This window comes from Apus apus, chromosome 1 (assembly GCF_020740795.1).
Source record: "Apus apus isolate bApuApu2 chromosome 1, bApuApu2.pri.cur, whole genome shotgun sequence".
Lineage (NCBI taxonomy): Eukaryota > Metazoa > Chordata > Aves > Apodiformes > Apodidae > Apus > Apus apus.
The window spans coordinates 95673690-95694396 of NC_067282.1; the positions used below are offsets into that span (position 1 = coordinate 95673690).

The 20707-nt window shown below is 36.5% G+C and overlaps 1 protein-coding gene across 2 annotated transcripts in view; it reads right to left on the reverse strand.

Moving 5' to 3' along the window:
• Nucleotides 1-348: 348 nt before the first annotated feature.
• Nucleotides 349-20707, reverse strand: part of RCAN1 (regulator of calcineurin 1) — a 42192-nt gene continuing 21833 nt past the window's right edge. Inside the window, exons 1-4 of one of the 2 annotated variants that reach the window (XM_051640317.1) lie at nucleotides 9523-9795; nucleotides 7221-7394; nucleotides 6064-6223; nucleotides 349-3113 (exon numbers count right to left, since the gene is read on the reverse strand). In XM_051640317.1, coding sequence (XP_051496277.1) covers nucleotides 2950-3113; nucleotides 6064-6223; nucleotides 7221-7394; nucleotides 9523-9609 — 585 coding nt within the window. In that variant the 5' untranslated portion in view covers nucleotides 9610-9795 and the 3' untranslated portion in view covers nucleotides 349-2949. Of the gene's footprint in view, nucleotides 3114-6063; nucleotides 6224-7220; nucleotides 7395-9522; nucleotides 9796-20707 lie in introns of those variants that run through there. The other variant, XM_051640308.1, reaches the window with a different exon arrangement.

The window sequence follows — 20707 nt, forward strand, 5'->3', positions numbered from 1 at the left end:
ATTACTAATGTTGTAGAAGAAAACTGGTACAGATATTATGAATGCACAGGAATTATCATAAAATAGCAATTTACTAGGAAGCATGTCAGCTTCAGGCATAGAAGAATCAGTTTTAAACTGGAATATTCTGGAGTGCATTTTATTCTTTACTAGATTCTCATACTTTGAGGTAACCTAAGTCTTGTAAACAGAAGGCTGGAAAGCTTTTCTCTGCCTCAATTAATTTGGTTGGTAAGGATGTGATTTGGGACAATATTCTTACCTTTTTCAAAACAAGTGTTTGGACGCTTAAAGTTCAGATTTTTGCAAAAAAATATTCAAGTAGTTTCATGCATAAATACCATGACATTTACAAGAAGACAACAAAATATTTTAATTTAAATATGTCCCATACTATACAACTGTATAAAATACTAAGTAAGTATTCATTTGAACGTTCAAAAAACCCCCAAACAGAAAAAGCAAGCAACACACTGTAGTAATGATAACAGAAGGTGGCACAAGCCAGGATATACAATCAGAAAGACAGGCAAATTACTGTCTCACAATCTTTGTTTACAAATACCATCAGAAGGGGAAACACACTGTAGCCATTCCAAGAGTTCCATGGTTTCTAGTGCTCACCTTACTAGGCTGATGTCAGTGTACTAAAATGATGAAAGCCATATAGATAAGTAACATTCTGTTCTTTTTAATTGAAAGGTGGCACTGATTCCTTATGATTGGCAGGAAACAGAACAGCAGCTACCCGGGTTTCTAATGCAAAACTAATGGTTTGATTGGTAAACATAGAAAGATGGAAAAAGGACAGAAGAGGAACTATTCCAACAATTTTAAATTGAATTAAGTGAAACATTAAGTCCATGAGAACTGTGAGAAACATGGAAAAAAGGCTTGGAAAGGCTTAAGAGAAGGTGAGGCAAACCTACAAAGTTTCTTTGTATTTCACTTATTATGTGTGTTAATGAGCAGTATCTGTATCCAGCTGATGGTTACACTCTAGTAACACAAAATAATCTTATGCACCTTCAGGTCCATAAGACATGGCTCCAGCAATACATGGCATTAGCTCTTAACACTCTTTAACATGGAGGGAACACCACTTGAGTTAGGTCCAAGACAGAGACAAAGTATCAGTGTTTGTTTCAGTTTACAGGGCACATCAAAACAGGATCATAACTTCAAAGTTTTAATGAAGTTCAATATATTCCTGATCTCTGTGGTCACAGGATGTCAATTTCTATTTTGCTTAGTATAACCACAAACCCTCAACAACACTGCTTTTACACTGCACCACAGCTTGGAATGGCTTCATTATACACCTTACTTTTTTTTAGAAATATGTATTATTTATTCAAAAAACAAGGGGTGAACATGGACATTTTAGTCAAATGTTTGCTTCAAATGGCACAGAATGGATTTCTTTATATTAACTCCAGCTACAAAACTCATTCTCAGAGCAACTGTGGCAAAAGCAAACTGGCAGAAAAACATGCTTTGAATTCAAAAACATACTGAGAAAGTTCAAACATCCCCCTTCTAAAACTGTAAGCAGTATTTTCCCACAGATATCAGTTACTATCTCTTATGAAAAAAATACTGAAACCTATTTCAAAGTGAGGGTCTTAATTTTAAAAAGCAAGTAGTAAAATACACCTCTGGCATCTTTCTTCCTCTAAACTTTTATGTCATGAGCTACTGTCTTTAAACACTAACATATAAAAAACCCTAGAACTTCTCCCACATATACCCATTACTTAAGTACGCACCATTACTTGACATTAAGCATTTCTAAATATCAGCTTATTTTGGAAGCAAAGCTAAGAAAGTTTATCTTTATGGACATACAAAGCCAGTAGAAAAAGATACAAGTGTGCAGCTTGTAGAACAGTTCACATCAGGAATGAACGAAGAAAAGGCACTCCATCTCTTTGCTGTTCTACACACTGTGTGCAATTTTTCAATCACTGTTAAACCTTTGCTCACAACAACGCAGATTCACATACTGAGAAGAGTTCACATCTCTCCATTACATTTTTTTTCACTGAAAAATTACATTGTTGTGAGTATGCAACACTAGCTTTATTTATACATTTAAGAGTACTTTTTTTCCAAATGAGAAAGTCAAGGTTACTGAACAAATGTTATTGAAGATATAAATTAAACTTAAATAATTTTAAAATCAACTTGTTTAAACAACTTTCCTATTGCACATTTTTCCATTACTTTGCCAGATAAAACCATATATAGGCATTTAAAAGGTTAAATTTTTAAAAGCACAAGTTAGAAAGCACCAGAACAAGGTGCTGAAGAAATTGTACGCCTGCTGGAAAATGAGTGCCAGTAAAACCAAATATAAATATATAGGTATATACATATCTAGTATTAAGTCCAGGACGCTGAGATAATAAATACTTTATAAACAATCTCCCAGATTTTCAGAAACATGTGAGAAACTATAGAAAATAATGCAAAGTTACTTTAGAAGACCAAGAATACACATGCACAAAATGTATTATAAGAAAAAACTTTACAATTCCCATACCTTAATCTTTAAAACCACCTCTGTTATCATTATGTACTCTACACAATGACTAGCCTATTAGTTTGAGGATTTATGTGAGCCAGAACAAAGAAAGCTTCCCCCAGTTGCTTTATAATGGAACAGCCTACAGTACCCCCAAAAAATAAACCTAGTTTGTCCTGTTGTGTCTCAAAATGTCTTCTGCCTATCTTCTGTTCTCAGTGATCTGGGAACACACTCACGTCATCCATCAACCCACAGCATCAAAAATAAGGACGAAACTTCCTGTATTTTTTCTGAGCAAACTTACTGTATTTCTCCTACTACAACTGTTGCTGTTGCCACCAAACCTGTGACCTGCTGTTTCCATAGTAAATGTTTCCCTTGCATATATCAACTCATAATGCTGGAAAAACAACAGTGGTTCAACTTAAGTGGGTAGGAGTATAATCTGGCCTTCTTGTCTGAATAATTCTTGGCTTGGGTTTCTTTGTTTCTTCTTCCACATCGTTTTCCTGGTCACTCTCACATACGTGGACGACAACGCTAGGAGTAGTGTCAGTTGCAGCATGTAACTCATACTTTTCTCCTGAAAGTTAAAATATTAGCAAAACTGGTTAACAAGAATTAATTCTGTAGAGAAGTATGAAAAAATTACTAAAAGGAATGGAATTAATAAAATTGTGTAAGTAATACCCTCATGACAAAAATGTGATGCCACAGCACATTAGCTAGTGCAGGTAGGTGCACTGCTAAGAGTCATATTTACTATCCAGAAGTATTTAGGTTCTGTCTTCAAAGCAACATACCTCAGCTGCTCTCTTAAAATCAGCAAATTTAAGTAAATTCATCTAGGCATTCAAGAAAGTGCTCTACATGAGCAGCTATAAGTTGTCTTGACGGGATTTGTCATTCAAACTGTACAAGACTATCTATCCTCTCTACCACAGAGAAAAACTTTGTTTTCCTGAATGACAGCAAAACCACAGGATCTTCCTTCACCCGAAAAGCTTTCAGCATTAAGAAAGCTGGATGCAGTTCTTCCTGCTTCACACAGAGGTAGGCTAATGCTGTTCTGGCACTTTGTGGAGCAGCAGAGCTAGACAGCAGGCTCTGCATATGAATAATGTGAAACACTGAGATATAAAAAGGCTAGGGTGGAGAAATTCTATGATTCATATTTTAGTGACCACTGATCTAAAATCTGTTTTCTCCATAATATAAAGAATTGCTTTTAAATCTAACCAGGTATTAAATAACAGTAATATTATATTACATCAGGGAAAGAGCAAACTATTTCTTTTCATTACTTCTCTGATCAGCTCCCCTTAGTTTTTTTTCTTGTTACTTGAACATACATTGCCTTCCAGCAAAGAGCACCATCTCCATTTAGATCACTTCAGTGATCTGAACATCAGCTGCTCAAAACTGTTAACGCTTGTGGCAAGCAGCACATTTTAGAGTCCTAAGGCTCTGAAATGGTCTCTGCTCTGTTTCCCTGAGAACTTTAGCAACAGGAACTGACACAAAGAGCAGCTTCATAGAGAAAAAGGTTCTTGCCTCCAGTTCTCCAGAAACACACAAGCCCTTGTGCTAGATTAACAAGCACTGCTTTCTTTTTGGCATCAAGTCTTTGACTCCATGTTCCAAAGAACTTTACATCAAGAGGCAGAGTTTTATAGGGCTCAATATTCACAATACATATGAAAATCTCAAGGGAAAAAGGGCCACAGATCTGCACTGAGCTTACTCTGCAGGGTATCTCGTTGAGAGATCTTTCAGGACCTGCTTTTACTATTCAGTAAACCCTTAAGTATTTATTATAAGGCCTAAAGCATTCTTTTTGATGTTTGATATTGCTAAAACTTAAGTGGAAAGTTTGTAGTAAATAAAGCAGTACCCATGGAGTAAGCTCTGAACCATAAAATCATTAAGCCGTAATGTTATTTATTAATTCATTTCATGTCTTTCATCAAAACCAACTTTTATTCTGACAAGCATAGGTTTATGAGGCTTCTGTCTAAAACCTGATTTCAGGAAAACAAAATCTTTGATAAAAACATTTAGTATGTCAGCAGAATACTTGATGGATGGTTTTAAAGACTTACATGCAGGCTCATCTGCATAGCTTACAAATATGCAAATGATACATGGCAGCATTTTATACCTCCACTTCTAACAGTAATACCTTTCCTATAAATTGCTCTTGCCATTATAATCCACACATCATTTAAAAGACTGTATTTATTAAAAACTAGCAATAAACTACTCCAATTTTTGGGCCAGCATAAATATAATTTTTTTGGTAGATCCACAAATTGCAAAGGGCTGAATTTTCACAGGTAAGAACTCCCTAGTGGTCTGTGAGATGCACATTATTTTCACTAGAATCCATGGATATCACCAGCATACAGTGAAACACAAACTACTACATGGAAAACGGATGCACAAGGAATTAAAAATTCTGCCCTACCCCTTTTCCCCCTTTTACTATTGACATATGACATGTTCCCTAAGCTAGTAGGTATATGAAAACACTACAGTAAAATTATCCAGACCCCATTTTTTATTCTGAGACTGCTACTAAATGCAGCCATTTTTCTCCCTTGAACTTAATAGTACTGTTGCAAACAGGTTGTATCAGAATTGCAGATTTTAGGAAACATAATTTGAACCCATTCTCATTAAGAAGGCCTTCTTATCTGAGGTATAAAATGACATCAAGGTACGTGATCATGAATTACTGAAAACTGGAACCACGTTTAAAATCAGAGTTAGTTCAGGTTAGCTGAACTTTAGATCTATTTCTGCAAGTAGTATTTGGTTTAAAACACTAACAGCAGGTAGAACTGTTACTCCTATCTGTGTGCTATTTTTAATAAATAAACGTATAAAAAGACTACATAGCATGCTTAGCTGAAGTGAAAAGCAACTTATGGGACAGCACTAGACTTAAGGGGTAAGTATACATTCTTAATATCTCCTGTAGTTTGGATAGTGAGGAAAAAAAAGGAAACTGATAAAAAAAAATTCTAATCAGGGTGAAGCTATCTCAAAGTTTCCAATAAATGGATAAATTGCAGCAGACAAAGAAGGAAAAAAAAGTTTGATATTGACTGTTTCCCTCCTACACATACTACTGTCTCAGATGCAGAGGTAATTCTAGCACAGAGCTACACAGCTGATAACTGGTTCAGTGTCTTCGTCTGAAACAGGACATTCCCATCCCTTCACAAGGTATGTAACTACACAACTGTCTCTTTGTTTTCAGGAAGCTGCTTCTTGAAAATTCTGATGAACAAGCTAATGCATTCTTGAAGCAACATTCATGCTCTCTACAACTCACAAAATTGATTACTTTGTGGAGATCCGGGCCCTCCAAGTGATCCTGTGGAATCACTGTAAGAAACTACTGTTTACTAATAATCTTTTTTCTGACATTAGAAATTCAACTGGTAGACAGTAATTAATTTGAAAAGTTCCAGAAATTCAGGAAGTTTAAAAGGTGCTTTACTCAACAAAATTCTACTCCTTCTTACCTGGTCCTAACTTGGAGATAGCATATAAAAGGTCATAATTAATGACTGGAGTAGCATCCTCTACTTGCTTCCAATCAACAGGTGGAGAAGCAGGAGGTGAAATCAAAAATTGTTTGTCTGGATTTGGTGGCGCCAAATGTGAACTTCCAATGTGCAAAGTCTGAAAAAAGCAAAATAGTCGAAGCTGTTACCACTGTTATCAATGAACCCGTAATTCATGAGGAATTTTTACGTTTGGATAGATGTTATGCTTTAACAGGCACTCAAGGTGGCAGCACGTAACAATATTATTGAAGAGAGCTATATGAAAGACTCAGTATATAAAATACAGACAGGCCACCACATTCATTAACTCTGAGGAAACATGCAATGAAGTACGCACAACTGCATCTTTTCATCATGGACTTTTACAAAAATTTCACCAGAAAATATCTGCCCTTAAAAACTGAAGTAGGAAGAAGCTGGATATGGGCTTTAAGGCCTAATGACAAATGGTGTTGAAACTCATTACCACAAGTGAGAGTGGTGAGAATTCTAGAAGGTATATAAATAAACTGGTTCCTTCAGGACTGTCCCTAGGGACATCTGAAACAGACATACATAGATTAATTTTCCCATTAAATTTACAGAGGAAAATACACAGCAGCTACTAAAAAGCACCCAGATTATCATAACCTGAGAGTTTTCCATCTTTAGCAGCAGGCACTAGCCAGCTATAGAGCTGCACTGATGGTGATCTCCAAGTACAAACGTGTGCTAATCAATCTGCACAAATCAGAGCAGGATCAACAGGCAGAGTTGTGAATGTGCAAGTCTACACTTTCGATTCCCTCAGATACAACTGAGCACACATGTGTGCCTGTGTATTGTTGTCAGACTGCACTTGGCTTCCCCCACTCGTTAAACTTGTCTTTGACTGTGCTGATTACTATAATCTACTCCCTTTCCCCAAGGTTATCAAAAGAGTACAGAGGGAGACATATATGCAAAATATGCAATAGTCTTCAAATATTTGTAGCTTTGGAACAGCCTGTGATTCTCTAATCAAAGTGAAAAAAGATTAACAGTCATCATTAGTATGACTGAAGATGTGTGGAAGCGTATCACAAGTAAGTTATGCTTTAGTACCTTTGAAGGTTAATCACAAACAGACTTACCTGAGCAAAATACAGTTTTATTTCCTTTCCAAGGAACTCTGTCTTGTGCAACTGGATTCTAGCATCTGCTGCAGATAATGGGTTACTGAAATTTATTCGCACTCTTTTGAAGCTTTTAAAATACTGAAAGGTGATATCTCTGTCGTATGTTCTAAAGAGCGATTCAAATTTGGCCTGAAAAGAAAGGACCAGAGAACAAAGTAAATATGCATCACTCTACATTTTCCCTAAAGAAATACAGAAATAAATTGCAGTTACTAATAGGGGCACAGCACTACTCTTGAATACTGATGTATTTATAAGAGCTTAGATTTCTTTTTCTTCTTCTTCTCTTTTGTTTTACAATAAATTTTTCTAACCTATCACTTGTTTTCTCTATAGCAGCTTTTTTCTTCCTTATTAATGATAATCTATATTTTTTTAATAAATGTTGAACATTGTAACTCTGATTTAGTGACTAAACAGAATTAGTAGCATTGGTAAGATATGGAAAAGAAATGCTTGCCTTATAAAATTAGTATCCAAAGGCCTTGAAAATAGTCTGCCAAAGATGCCTTTGTCTAAGTGTGCAATTTTCAAGGAAACAAACACAACAGTTTTAATAAAGAAAAACAAAAAAAAAACATTTGCTAGCTAAGTGTAATTTTCTTCAGTGACTCAGCACGTATAATAAAGTTCATGAACATTTCCTGTTTTAATAGCTGCTACTTTCATTTAAGAAAATGAATATATTACTTTATTTTAATAACCTATTTCTGGAACTGAAATCTAAAAAAGCTCCCATTATCTTTCCTAAAAAAATCTTAAGTATTAACCATACAGCTCCTGAAGGGCCTTTGACACACCTTCTGTTTTGACTGCATGGTAAGGGTAGGAACTGGACCAAAGCCTTACACCTTCACAGATCAGTTGAGTTACTTTGCTGTCCTGTCTGCAAGAAAAGACTGAAGCACCTTTACCAACAGTTGACTACATCCATTTTGCTCTTTGAGTTTGTGCTCCTAAGGCAACTATGCAAACCTGAATTGTCTATTTTTTCTATAATTTATTTTAAGAATACTTTCACTCTTATTTCAGGATGCCAGACCAAAGAAAGGAACAGGAGGTTCTGAATCTGCCATGCTCTTGGAAAGTGTTTCAAGCTCACGTTGAGAACACTAAGCAGTCACAAGCCTTATTTCAGCGATGGCAACAGGCGAAGCATTCAGATTTCAGATATTTTTAATATTTTCTCTTCAGAAAGGTTTACTAGAAGTTCTATACAAAGCCAAACAAGTATGTAAAATCACATTCCCTTATTTTTTTTCTGTTACATTTCGAATTAGTAGAAATAAGCAACAAAGATTACATAAGAAGGTAGTGATTACTTGAAAATTTCATTTTTCCTTTCTGAAAAGCTCTGCTTCACAAACTCACCACAGCTATATGCATAACCACTACATGGCAAAGACATTTTAAAATCAGAGCTGTTCTGCTTCTTGCTGAGCCACACTTAAGCTTCTTCAAAATGAGCTCTGAAACAAGACTAGGACCCTCTGCACCCAAAGCCTGTATTTGTTAGCCTCCTGTACTCCAGAGAGAGCTGGTTGCAACCATGAAAAGTAAGCCAAAGCCACACTATTTTGCATTCAAAGTTCACATTCAACATTTTAAAAAAGATATTACCTGCAAGATTCGTGCAATACATATATATATATATATATATGGGGGGTTTTTTGTTTTGTTTTTTTTTTAAATGTGATTATAGAGATCATCAATGTCATGCTAGCAACTCAGCACTGAACAATACATTATTTTTGTCCTTCAGGTATAGCAGCACTCAACATTTCACTGTAACCAGGACTGGATTATGTACATAATGCAAATTCTAATCAGTTAAATGCAAATCTGGAAAGATTTCTTATAGTTTTAACATGCTGTTACCTACAGTGCCAGCCAAAAAATCCCATTAAAAGTACAAAGTGTACAATAAATTATGTGAATCTTACTACCAAGATTATAATCTAAATGTTTACTGAAAATGCATAAGCAAGTGAAGAGTACACTATACAGACAGTCAAGGAAGTCCAGGTGTAAACTTCTGATAATTTTCAAAACCACATAGCATAAGATCGAACAATTTCCAGAGTTCAGAGTCATTCATATAACAGAGACATATGTTGCAGACTTGCGAGATCCAAGACCCTCATATCAAACTGCTATCAAGGTATCCATATTTTAAACATATTTTAAACAATCTGAAACAGCACCTACATACTTTAGTATGTCAGTAGTTCACAGAAAGAGAAAAGATAACGCATACCCTTGTTTCTGCTTGATTGAAGACATCACTATCTGCCAGAGAGGCAACCAGAGAACTAAAACTGTAGTTAAAATTTCTAAAATGCATTTTGTGCTTCACCAGAGCGATACTTGCTGTTCCGCAGAAACCAATGACTTTTAAGGAAGCCGCTGCTCCTGCAGGCAGCGTTTATAAGAGAAAAAAGTCCAGCCCCTCAATTAAAAAAAAAAAAAAGGTAGGTTTCAGAGCATCCTGTATATGACAACGAATTCCTGAACAAAGTCCTGCATGCTTTGAGGCAGTCAGGAACAAAATGTAAGCTGCGACTGGAAAGAGGTGACGTCAGCACATTAGTCAGCTTCCCTATGCTAATTACCAGCGCTCAGGAGGATGGAAAAAACAGCTGAGGTTTGCACAGCAGCTGCTTTATCGAGCCTCTTGCAGCATAGTTTCCACTGGTAGTAATTCCATTCAGCACTCAGACAACATGCTCTTCACTGGAATGGGACAACCCATCTTAAGATGGAAAATGTTACTGCTAAGGGACCAAAGTCTAGAGTAATAGGCTGTAATTAGCCAGGAGGAAAATTTCAAGACTTTGGAACGGAAAACAAATCCCTCAGGTCAATAGCTTTCAGTAATTTTGTGGAAAAAAATACACAGACTGAAATTTAGAGATTAGGAGGAATGGATTTGGGAAAACTTTTTTTCCCCCCATTACAGGGAGAATTCATTTTGAAGCTGTCTTTAAAGAAACTATATGAATTACCATTCTCACTTTATTAAAAACTCAGTCCAAATCTCAAATTGTTGAGGTTTTTTGGGTTTTGTTTTGGGATTGCTTGGGGTTGATATTTTTATTTGGTTTGTGTTTTTTGGGGGGATAGGCGGGTGGCTTTGGTTTTTTGGGTTTGTTGTAGTTTGTTGTGGGGTTTTTTTGGGGGATGGTGGTTTTTTTAATAGTACTTAAATCAGAAATATGCAAGAGATAACCTGAACTACCAATTGCAGTGATGAGATATGAAACCTACTTTTCTGACATTTTCAGGTTTATTTGTATCACAGTTTCAGATGATTTCCAAAAATGAAGCACAGGACACAGATTGGATCTTCGTTTGGGGTTTTGGTTTGGTTGTTTGGAGAGGGGGGGGGAGGGGGGAGAGGGAGTGGGTTTTGGTGATATCGTTTGTTTCTTTAAATGAAGAACAATTTTTAAAAAATCATTACAATTTAAATTAATTTATTACATTTAAACTGAAGCTTTTATAAGCTACTTGGAATGCTCCTATGCAGCCTCAGATGAAAATTCACAATTAAGTAAAAATTTTAAGAGCATTTAGTTTATTTTACTATAACACAGGGCTATGACAGAAGCATGAAGTTTTATGAAAGTTGCAAATAGACTGTCGTAAGTTTTAAACCTTATTTAATAAATATTTAATAATGTATAACTATTCACATTAATACATTTCTCTACTTCCATGGGATATACTTACTTGCTTAAAGTTAAGGGTGCTTATTGTGCCACAGGCTAAAATCCCCTTTCAGCAGTGAAAGTTTCTATTATAAAGTTAACTTAGTGTAAAAGTTACCTTAGCGTGAAATACTACTTATAGCAAATTCCTGGCACCTTTCCTTAGAAGCCCTCACTTAAAAACAAGCTCAGCTTGGGAGAAAGAAGGTGTTCTGAAGGACAACTCAACAACTGGTGTAGATGCTGTCAGTGAAATTAAATGCAACTCTGAAAGAAAATAATAGGTAACAAGACTCCAGTGCTCCCAGTGCACCTAATGTACTGGAAAGATAGGAAGAAATAGCAGCTCCTTTCCTCTCCTCAAGCTTCTGGGAAGATGGGATGCAGTGGCTAACCACTCAACACCAGCAAGATTCAGACTGGGCACACATAGAGTGAGAATGTCCAAGTTCCCAAGCTCACAACCTGTAACCAGAAACACAGATACCTAAAAACTGGATCCACAAACAGTCATCATGTCAATCAGTGAACCACCTGAGCTCACACCGAAAATCATTCTGAGTATGTCTTGAATCCTGCCCTTGCCCTGGAATTAGGTTGTCAAGTGTCTTAAAGACTTTGGAAGTAGAAGCAACATGCATGACTCCATAGGCCAGCAGTTATGAGGCTCATCTGGAAAACATGACCATGAATCACCTGAACACAAAAGGAAAACAGGCTTTCCACATTCTAGATTAATACTATAGCTACTGATAAGAAAGCAAAGAAGGTGCCCTTCTTTACCCTGCAACTGAGTCAGTCATTTTGCATTCTCTGAGGCTACTGAGGTAACTACAGGATCTCTGTGGGTGACAGGTGGAAAGAGTATTTCTTTTGGAGAGCTTCCTTGGGCCTACATGGGAGGCAGTTTGAGCTGTTCAACAGAATGAAACTTCTGGCAACCTAGCTGCAAACCTTTATATAGTTAAGCATGTCAAAGCTTCCTAGCAGTGCAGTGATTGTAAAAGTTTTCAAAAGCCCTATTTTGGACTTCACAGTTTAAAGTAGGACAGGTAGATCTCGACACTTGCATTCCTTTGTAACTCTAGATTTACATTTTGATGCCCAGATCCTGTGAAGAGTAAGACCTTAAAAATACCTCTGATTGCTATCCTCAAGCTCTCCTACACATTACTGAGGCCCAAAGAAAATTCCTTTACAAGTCTTACTACAGCCATCTTTCAAATATAACTTGGAAATCTAGAACAAGACCATAGCTTGCTCTATTACTGTAATAGCTGTAAACAAAACAACTGTTTTTAAGACGAACTAACATCTCAACAAACCAGTTTTTTCACTATTTAAAATAAACATTTAGTCCTCTACTGATACACACTAGGCTTTTACTTTATTTGCTTAAAAAGAGAGAGAAAGAAGACCTCATCTGTTCTGTTTTATAATTATAATTTAGTAAGGTCGTGTCAAAAGTCACTCTTAAAGAAACAAATCAGGCAGAAAAAAAAAAGATGGTTGCATACTAACACTTCATTCACAACACAGAATAAACAAAGAACTAATATTGTGAGGAAAAAATAATCACTTTGAAGTGGTCTAGTATCCTTACTGCTATGCTTGACTAGAACTTTCCCAAAAGAAAGAAAGAAAAAAATATCACTACCCATGCTTCATTTCATAAAGTGTTAGTTAGGGCAGCAGCATTATGTTGAGAGTCCTGAGATTTATTGTAGAAACCAAGAGTCAATGTTACAAAACCACCATTACAAAATCCTGAGTGTTGCAATGTTTCTTCTGTGGTGTTCAGGTCCTGTAACTGTTAACCACAGGCTAACAAACTGTCAGGAACAAGAACACAGCAAGACTATCAGAACAACTGGACTTGATATTCTGATACTATCAGAGTGTTTTTTTTTCTGCCTTGTCTTCAGAGAGTTTGCTGCTTTCTGTCTTCTTTTTGAGACTCCCTTGTGACCTACAGAAAGAGAACAAGGGCAAGGAGATCACCTGCTTAAAGATACATGCTGTCATCCAGATATCAAATCATGTCTAATACTAAAGGACACAGACTTCATCAGTGCAAAGTACAGTGCTGCTGTACTTTGGGCAACAGCAATCAGGGAAATAAGTAAGAATAGTATGACATAACAACATAGTCAGCCCAGCTTTCTCATGCTTCACCTTTCTCTAAGGTACAGATTCTGGGGCTCAAGTTTTAAAAGTTGATTTTTTTAAATCGCAGACAAGTTGCTCAATAAAGACCAAAAGTACCCCCTAACCTCAATACAACCCAAAAGATCCTCCAGTAGTAGCACTGCTGATAACTACATCAGCAAACCTAACAAGATGAGGAAGAAAATAAACATGAAAATAAATCTGTTGGTAATTCTGTAAGCTAATAAAACTATGACCTACGAGCTATAAATCATAACAACATAGTCCGTTCTTTTCTCTCATCCCTGGCAGACTTTTACTACTGCCCTTGAAGGGTTCTCTTTATGTAATCCCTGTATTTCCACTATATATACTTGCTGATCTTTTGCTATCAACATATTTGTTTCTATTCCTATCTTCATGTTTATTATCTTGCCTTAGCCCTTACTTAGGACAGGGATAAACATCTTGAAATTATCTAGATTCATGAATAATACTTACTGGTTTCATTTTCCTAGTGGCTGGGAGAAGGAAGGGCAGACAGCAATGTATAAACAATTTCCAGAGCTATCCATGCGTGTCTAGGGTCCGGAAGCTCTGCTCTCTGTGCACTAGCATGCACCTGAATTCAAGTGACCTTCTAACCAGCACTGGCCCTTCAGTGCAGGAGCAGGGGTGCTATGTGTCTGCATGGGACAGGCAAGTTGAAGGAGAGAATGGAAAAAGCTAATACATGTTCCTTTCTAGAACTTAACACTCATCTGGAGTGTGGCTTCAGCATACGTTCAGGTAAAACCAAAAAATCTTCAGAACTCAAACCCACTGGAAAGTGAGGAAGTTTACTATAGGAAGAGCTAAAGGAGTACATGCCCTCGATGGTGTAATTTTCTCAATCACCTTTAAGGGTGTTCTGCAGACTGTAGACAGGAAAGAGTAACATCCTGCATCACTGGAAAACCTTTTCCCTGCCCTTTGGATTCAAGAGGTGGGTTACTTTTCTGAGGAGTTTTGTGTTGTGGGATTTGTTTTGAAACTTACTTGATAAGCAGCAAGATAGGTCTTATCAATGCCAGCTGGCTCACGCAAAGAGCCAGGAGTGAGGATAGTGAGTTAAGTCACCAGCCTTAAAATGTCTGTGCAGTTCTTAGTCTGAATTTACTAGCCAAAGATGTATCAACACACATCTCCTCTGCCCAGCAAAAAATTCCCTCCAAAACAAAGAGGACTGAAAGGAAACCTGGATATTATTTCTTTTTGCAAGTCTGACAGGATCTTGTTAAAAATAAACTGGCAGACCAATCATACTTCAGCATACTTTTCTCCTCAAAATCCTCAAAATGGCCTAAGTACCGGGAGATTGGAAACCCTGATGTCTAATTCAGAACACTGGAACGACTATACACACCTACTCATGAACACATCCCTAAACTTAGCCTTATAACTTTCTCCCATGCCAGGCAAACCCATACACATGGGAAAAGAGAGGACTCAGAATTATCTGAAAATACCAACAGACAGTTTTTTCTGCTTTGTGGTTATGGAAAACGACAGGTTTTTCAAAGTTGCATACTCATTGTTTTTAGATCCTACACATTCATCACATCAGACAGGTATTACAAGCAAAATAAGTATATACACTGAGTTAATAACTCAGCAGAGAAATGATCTGCAACGAGACACCTTCTAAACAAGCAAAAAATAATGCACAAATAATATCTGCAAATGTATTTACAGAGAGCACAGCAATACAAGTACACAAACTGGTTTTCCAAATTACAGAGAGCTATGTGCAGTGTATTAAGTCAAGGTAACACCCACAAAATGACAAAATGGAAAATGAGGGACAAAGCATGGAGTTAAGACTGTCATCATCAGCTCCTCTCATTAACTACAATGTGGAACAGCAAACACATGATCATCCACTATTTCATATGCTTGCAAGTACTTTAGTCACTGAACTTCCAGTCATAAAAATAGAGACAAAAATCATGCAGCTCTAACAAAATTTAAGCATCTAATTCCATATAATAGGCTGCACAAAAGCCAATCAGTCAGTACTACATCAAGTTAAGAACTACACAGGAGTGCCATTTAAAGAACTATTTGATGGCTATAAATCTCTGAACTATTGGACAATGTTTTCATATTTAAAAAGCATCTTTTCAGAAATAAAGCTTGAATACTCATCATCAATATTTATCAGAGCACTAGGTCAGCACAGTTATCACTACCATACTTTGTACATTAGAGTAGATGCTTATTGCAGATAGACAGGGCTAGACTCAGTAAACAATAAAAGTTAAAGGCCACAGATCTGGGGTGTGGTGCCACCTCCATTTTAGTCTTTTAGCTGTTCCAGGAAAACCTTTTCCTCTTCCATACAGGAAACAGAGCAATGACTGACCATTTTATAAGATTTTAGGCAAAGCATTTAAAAGCAAGCAAAAAAGCTATGAAGATTCTGCACCTTTACTAAAATAGTATACACGCTCAAGATGCAAGACTCAAATACCTTCATATACCTGAGCTCGTAGAAGGATAAATGCCAATCAAAATAATTTAAAAAAAACTCTACATATTTCCCCTGTATTTATTTATTTTAAAATTAATTAACTGATTCCCTTTAATTACAAAACTATCCATAGGTAACATTTACAATAGAAAGAGCGTATCATGAAACACCAAGTGTTTTTGCAGTAATAGGGCAGGGGGCTGAAAAGGGGAAGGAGAAAGTTCTTGGGAGGTCTGTCAAAATTTTCTCCCAAGCCCACCACTGAGAGTTTGATTTCAAATAATCAAAGCCAACCTTCTTAAAAGTCGATGAAAATGTCTGAAAAAGACTGTACAGCATATTATTTGGATTAGTTTAATCCATTATATGTTGGGACTGGGGGGGGGGGGAGGGGACAGTGCTGCAAAGAAAAAAATAAATCCACAAAATAAAAAGCCTAACACTAAGACCTTTAGACAAGACAAATGTAAACAAGATCATTCCCACAGTCGGATGCAGTTGCAGTGTTGATTATTTCTATTTAAGGCAAAAAGGGTAACAAAAAGGTTACTGGAACAATAGTACAGTGTATAACTTAACTCATCACGGAAGCAGAGAACATGCACGCTACAAAAGGGTAACTATGGAAAGGAAAGGGCAGGAAATCCTTAAACAACTCTTCTAACTTAAACTTGCTGAAGACTTCTATAAATACAGATATCTATATAAATCCTTTCCTCAGAGTGGAGATTAAAAAAAGGGAGAGAGGAAAATTCTCCAAAGATCATCTAGATTTATTATGAACTAAAAAAGAACAGGGGCTTTTAAACAAAAATGTGTTAATAGGCCATTTTTGCATATTTTAGAAAAAAGCATCTGTAAGCTATTTACAGCACAACTGAAGGAAGTTACTTGTTAGAAAAATGTTGCTGCGCCTCCCCAGATATAAAGTAGTATCTTAAAAGCACTGTGCAACTATGAAATAAAGGAAGCATGAAGTATTCTTCCTATCACCATAACTAGAAAAAATCAGCAGCAGTCTGACCTTTTCAAGGTTATTTATTTGAATACCAGTGTGGGGGAAAAATCTAGGTATGAATTAACAGATAGGAGGATTTGCAAGATGAAACAATTCAAGAAAGAAGGGACATGCTATACACATCAGCTGCTAAAACAAAAACAGCTCTTCAGATAATTATTTCTTGAACCAGCGGGCACCTTCTGAAGATGAAGAACACTGTTTTTTAAAGAGGCAACAGCTGTAAAGTTATTTATAAACTAGATTTGGTGGAGGGAGAGGTCCAGTGGATAGGGTACATGCTTAGAGTGAGTTTCATGCATTCTTTAAGCACGTCATACATATTCTGACACTTACCACAGCTGGAGTGCTGCGCTCCAATGCTGCCTCTGCACATCGTCCCAGCATTAGGGCGAGTTAAGGGACACTGGGGAAATGTTGGTGCTGGGCTTCTATACTGCTATCTAAAAGATACCATGTTTGAACACTGAACAGAAACCAGATTTCAGAGACATGGGACTCTGGTGTTAACCTACATTTATTTAAATGTTGACAGTGATGCAAGTAGAACTATCTTCAGCAGTCAAAACTAGAAATTATGAGGAATGGAACCTCTTGCATACAGACAATCATGCCGTGACAGTTTACAAGAAAGGATGCAGATGAAGAAAGACACAGAAACAAAGTTCCCCAAATATCTTCTGTGGAAGAGGAAAAAAGAACCCAACAGTGTGTCACAATCCCATCCCACACTGAGAGTATTTTATTCAAATCCTATCAAATCAAAACTAGTGTGGTCAAAACTCCCAATATACTGATGTTCCAGTAGCAAGCACACACTTGCAAAATTCCTGACAGCAATCCGGAGCTAGAAGCATCCACAAGAGAAACGCGAAACAATAATAGAACATTGAACCTAAATTTAGTTTATGGTGTAAAAACCCAAGTCAGTAAGCTAGGACTTGTTTTGATATATACATGTATAAGTACAGTGATGAAGACACAATGTATCTTACAAAACAGGAATTTTTTTAAATTACATTTTGTATTGATTGGGTAGGGTTATGATCTAGATTCAAACACTGAAGACTATGTCTTCTAAAAATATGTGTTAATTTGAGTAAAAGTTTGATGTCAGCATCCTAGTCTGTCAAATATTGCTGAAGAAAAAAAAATTGTCCAGGTCTCTGGCATTATGAAACACACACTGACCATCACAGCAGGATTAAAAAGCAGGTGGCATTTTCAGTTCAATATTCCTCTATATGCATTGAAACTTTTCTGAAAAGACCAAAAAAAGCCAAGATATTTTTATCTCACTTTGTACATTCTAGATAATGAAGGAGATAATGACAAAAGGTCAGTACCGAGGAGAAAAAGCAAAAGGAATGAATCTGTGTCAGCTTATCTTTATTTAGTACTCAACCTCTAAGTCAAGAGTTACCATTATAAAGCATGAATTATTGCATATAAAAGCTTCAGATCAGCCATTTTAAGCAACCTAACTAATTTTTCTTTAAGCAACCAAGGTTTTGTTTTCAAACCTGTTCTGAAACAGACAATACTTTAGTAGTTTCTGGATCTATAGCCAAGGATCTCTTTGATGGATAATTTGGATCAACTGGCTAGAAAACTAGTTTCAAAGTTCTTCAATGTAATAAAACTCTGAAGTCCACTGACTTTTCTACTAATGATCTTGGAACGTGTCAGGAGCAGGCCACCAACCTGTGTTTTGGTATGACTTGCACCATTACCTCTACTCTGTGATTCAGAGTGCATCACAGTATGACATGCCTATAACCTCTAAAAAACAGCGAAAGATAGAAGAGTATTCATCCTTCAGTTCCCCCTGTATTTTCTTACTGGAAGGTCTTGAAGTACTGCAATCTGGAGTTTCTCCAGAACAGATGAATGTTCCTCAAGGCTAACAAAATTAAAAAAGGCAGCTTGGGCGACTGCTGCAATAAGCATTTTATTTACTCTCCCGAGATAACTACAAGGTGCTATTTTTACTCAAACCAGTGGTCTCGGTGGTCACTCCTCCCAGAAGCTGTTTCTCAACATTACTCTGATAGACTTGTGAGAATTTAGGTTCAGATGATACGTAGGTGTCATTCTGTGCACTACTCCCCCTCACAGAGAGAGTACAGCTGATTCAAAATCTTCAAGAGCTATTATTACTCTTCAATGACATTTGCAGAAGTAGTATATGGGCTTACCTACAGTTCTATTAATTCATAGCAATTTTGGAGAGCTTTCTTTTGATAAAAAAAATGGCGTAGAGTAGTTTGGAACACTCAATCAGTGACATAATTTTCTTTACCATTTAATCATAATAATTCTTGAAAGTTCCAACCATATTTCTTCGCCCTTCACTTAAAAATTTCATCTATTAAAGACATGTGAATTGCAACCCAGGCTTTCTTCAATGAATGCCAATTAACTTACTAATTTTCTTGATATAAATTCAACAGCTTTTTACATGACAGAAGAAAAAAACCCCAACTTCCTCAGAAGGTTGCCTGCATCTATTTCTATTATTTCAAGAGGAGAATAAAGAAGAAATCCTACTCAAATTAGTTCTTAATGCAATTACAAACATCTATTTGAAGTCTGAAACTACAGACTGCACCCTGAAGCTGTAAGTCCTTCCAGCAGAAAGCCATAGTGCTAAGGGATCCAAAGTTTTGACCACAGATTATGCATCACCTATGGACGTCAGCAATGTTTCTACGAAGCCAAGTGCTGAATGCAGCCATTTTGCTGCACACAAAAGCTATCTACTCCACAATTACTCCAGTGAAAGATTAAAAAAAAAAAAAAGATTCAAATAACCCACTGATTCATTTTTTAAACACATATTCCAAAAGCACTGCCAAGAAGGAAAGTAGCTATTTTTTACTGAATGGATTCTTACAAGATTTTTTTTAATAGGAGCTTACAATATAGAAACTGTCGTCAGGCTTTCATTATGTAGCCTACTTATGTTCAAACAGAATATAAAGAGCTGTGCTCTATCACAGAAGGGCTATTTACAGATTCAATGTGTGACAGTTTTCCAGCCACCATCTGCAAAATAAACACCTACAGTGTGCTTATTCCTTCCTTGGAAAAATCCATGACTTACACTTCCATTTCCAAGCATTAAACACTAAATTCCTGTTCACTGACTGGTAACATAAAAGTGGTAAACTGGAAATTCCACTACAGAATATTTGAGTAACCAACTAGACTCATTTAGAAAATTTTAATATGGCAAGTATATTCCAAAATTTGAAGTCTTTTTTTCAACATGTTTCCACACCTGCAAGGCATTTACTAAAATAATCCACAGTAATGGATTACAATTTTGCCCTCATTCATGTATTCTGGAAGGAAAGAAACATTTCCATACAGTGTATTTACTGGCAACTATTATTCTATTAATATTAAAAATACCATTCCACCTGGAAAAATGACTTCTAAGTGCTAAAAACTAGCCTTCAAACGTTTGCAAAACTACAGTAACTAAATAGTAGACTGATGGCATAAAAAGTGTATTAGGATTTTATATGCTGCAAGGATTTTAGAAGAGATAAAGAACTTCTGCTTGTGTTTCACTGAGAAAAAGATTTTTAGTAAGAGCCAAACCTGAATAAGTAAGAACTGCACAGCATTCGGTCAGTCTGCACAAACAGGTTATACAAAAAGGGACTATTCAAATACTCTAATGCCTGTGCAAACCAAACTGATCATAACAAAACCTGCTGAGGAAAGAACAGAGCCCTTTACAAAAAAAATCTCCAATAAACCCCACTACTTTGTTTGAAAAGTGACATTTTGGAACAAAGGTATCAACCTGAACTGAGCAACCGTAACACTCAATTATCATCAATTCATGTAATGCCACCTGAAAGCCTGATCAGCACTAGATTTCCTTGCTGCTCATCTATAGCTCAAAGCCATTGTGCACTTGGGAGCTACAAACCTATCAGTCCAGAGTAGCTGGTGTCTCTTTGGAGGAACACAAGAGCAAAGAATACTTATGACTGCTGCATACCTAGGAAGTATGTTAAAAAGCCCATAAAGCTTGTTC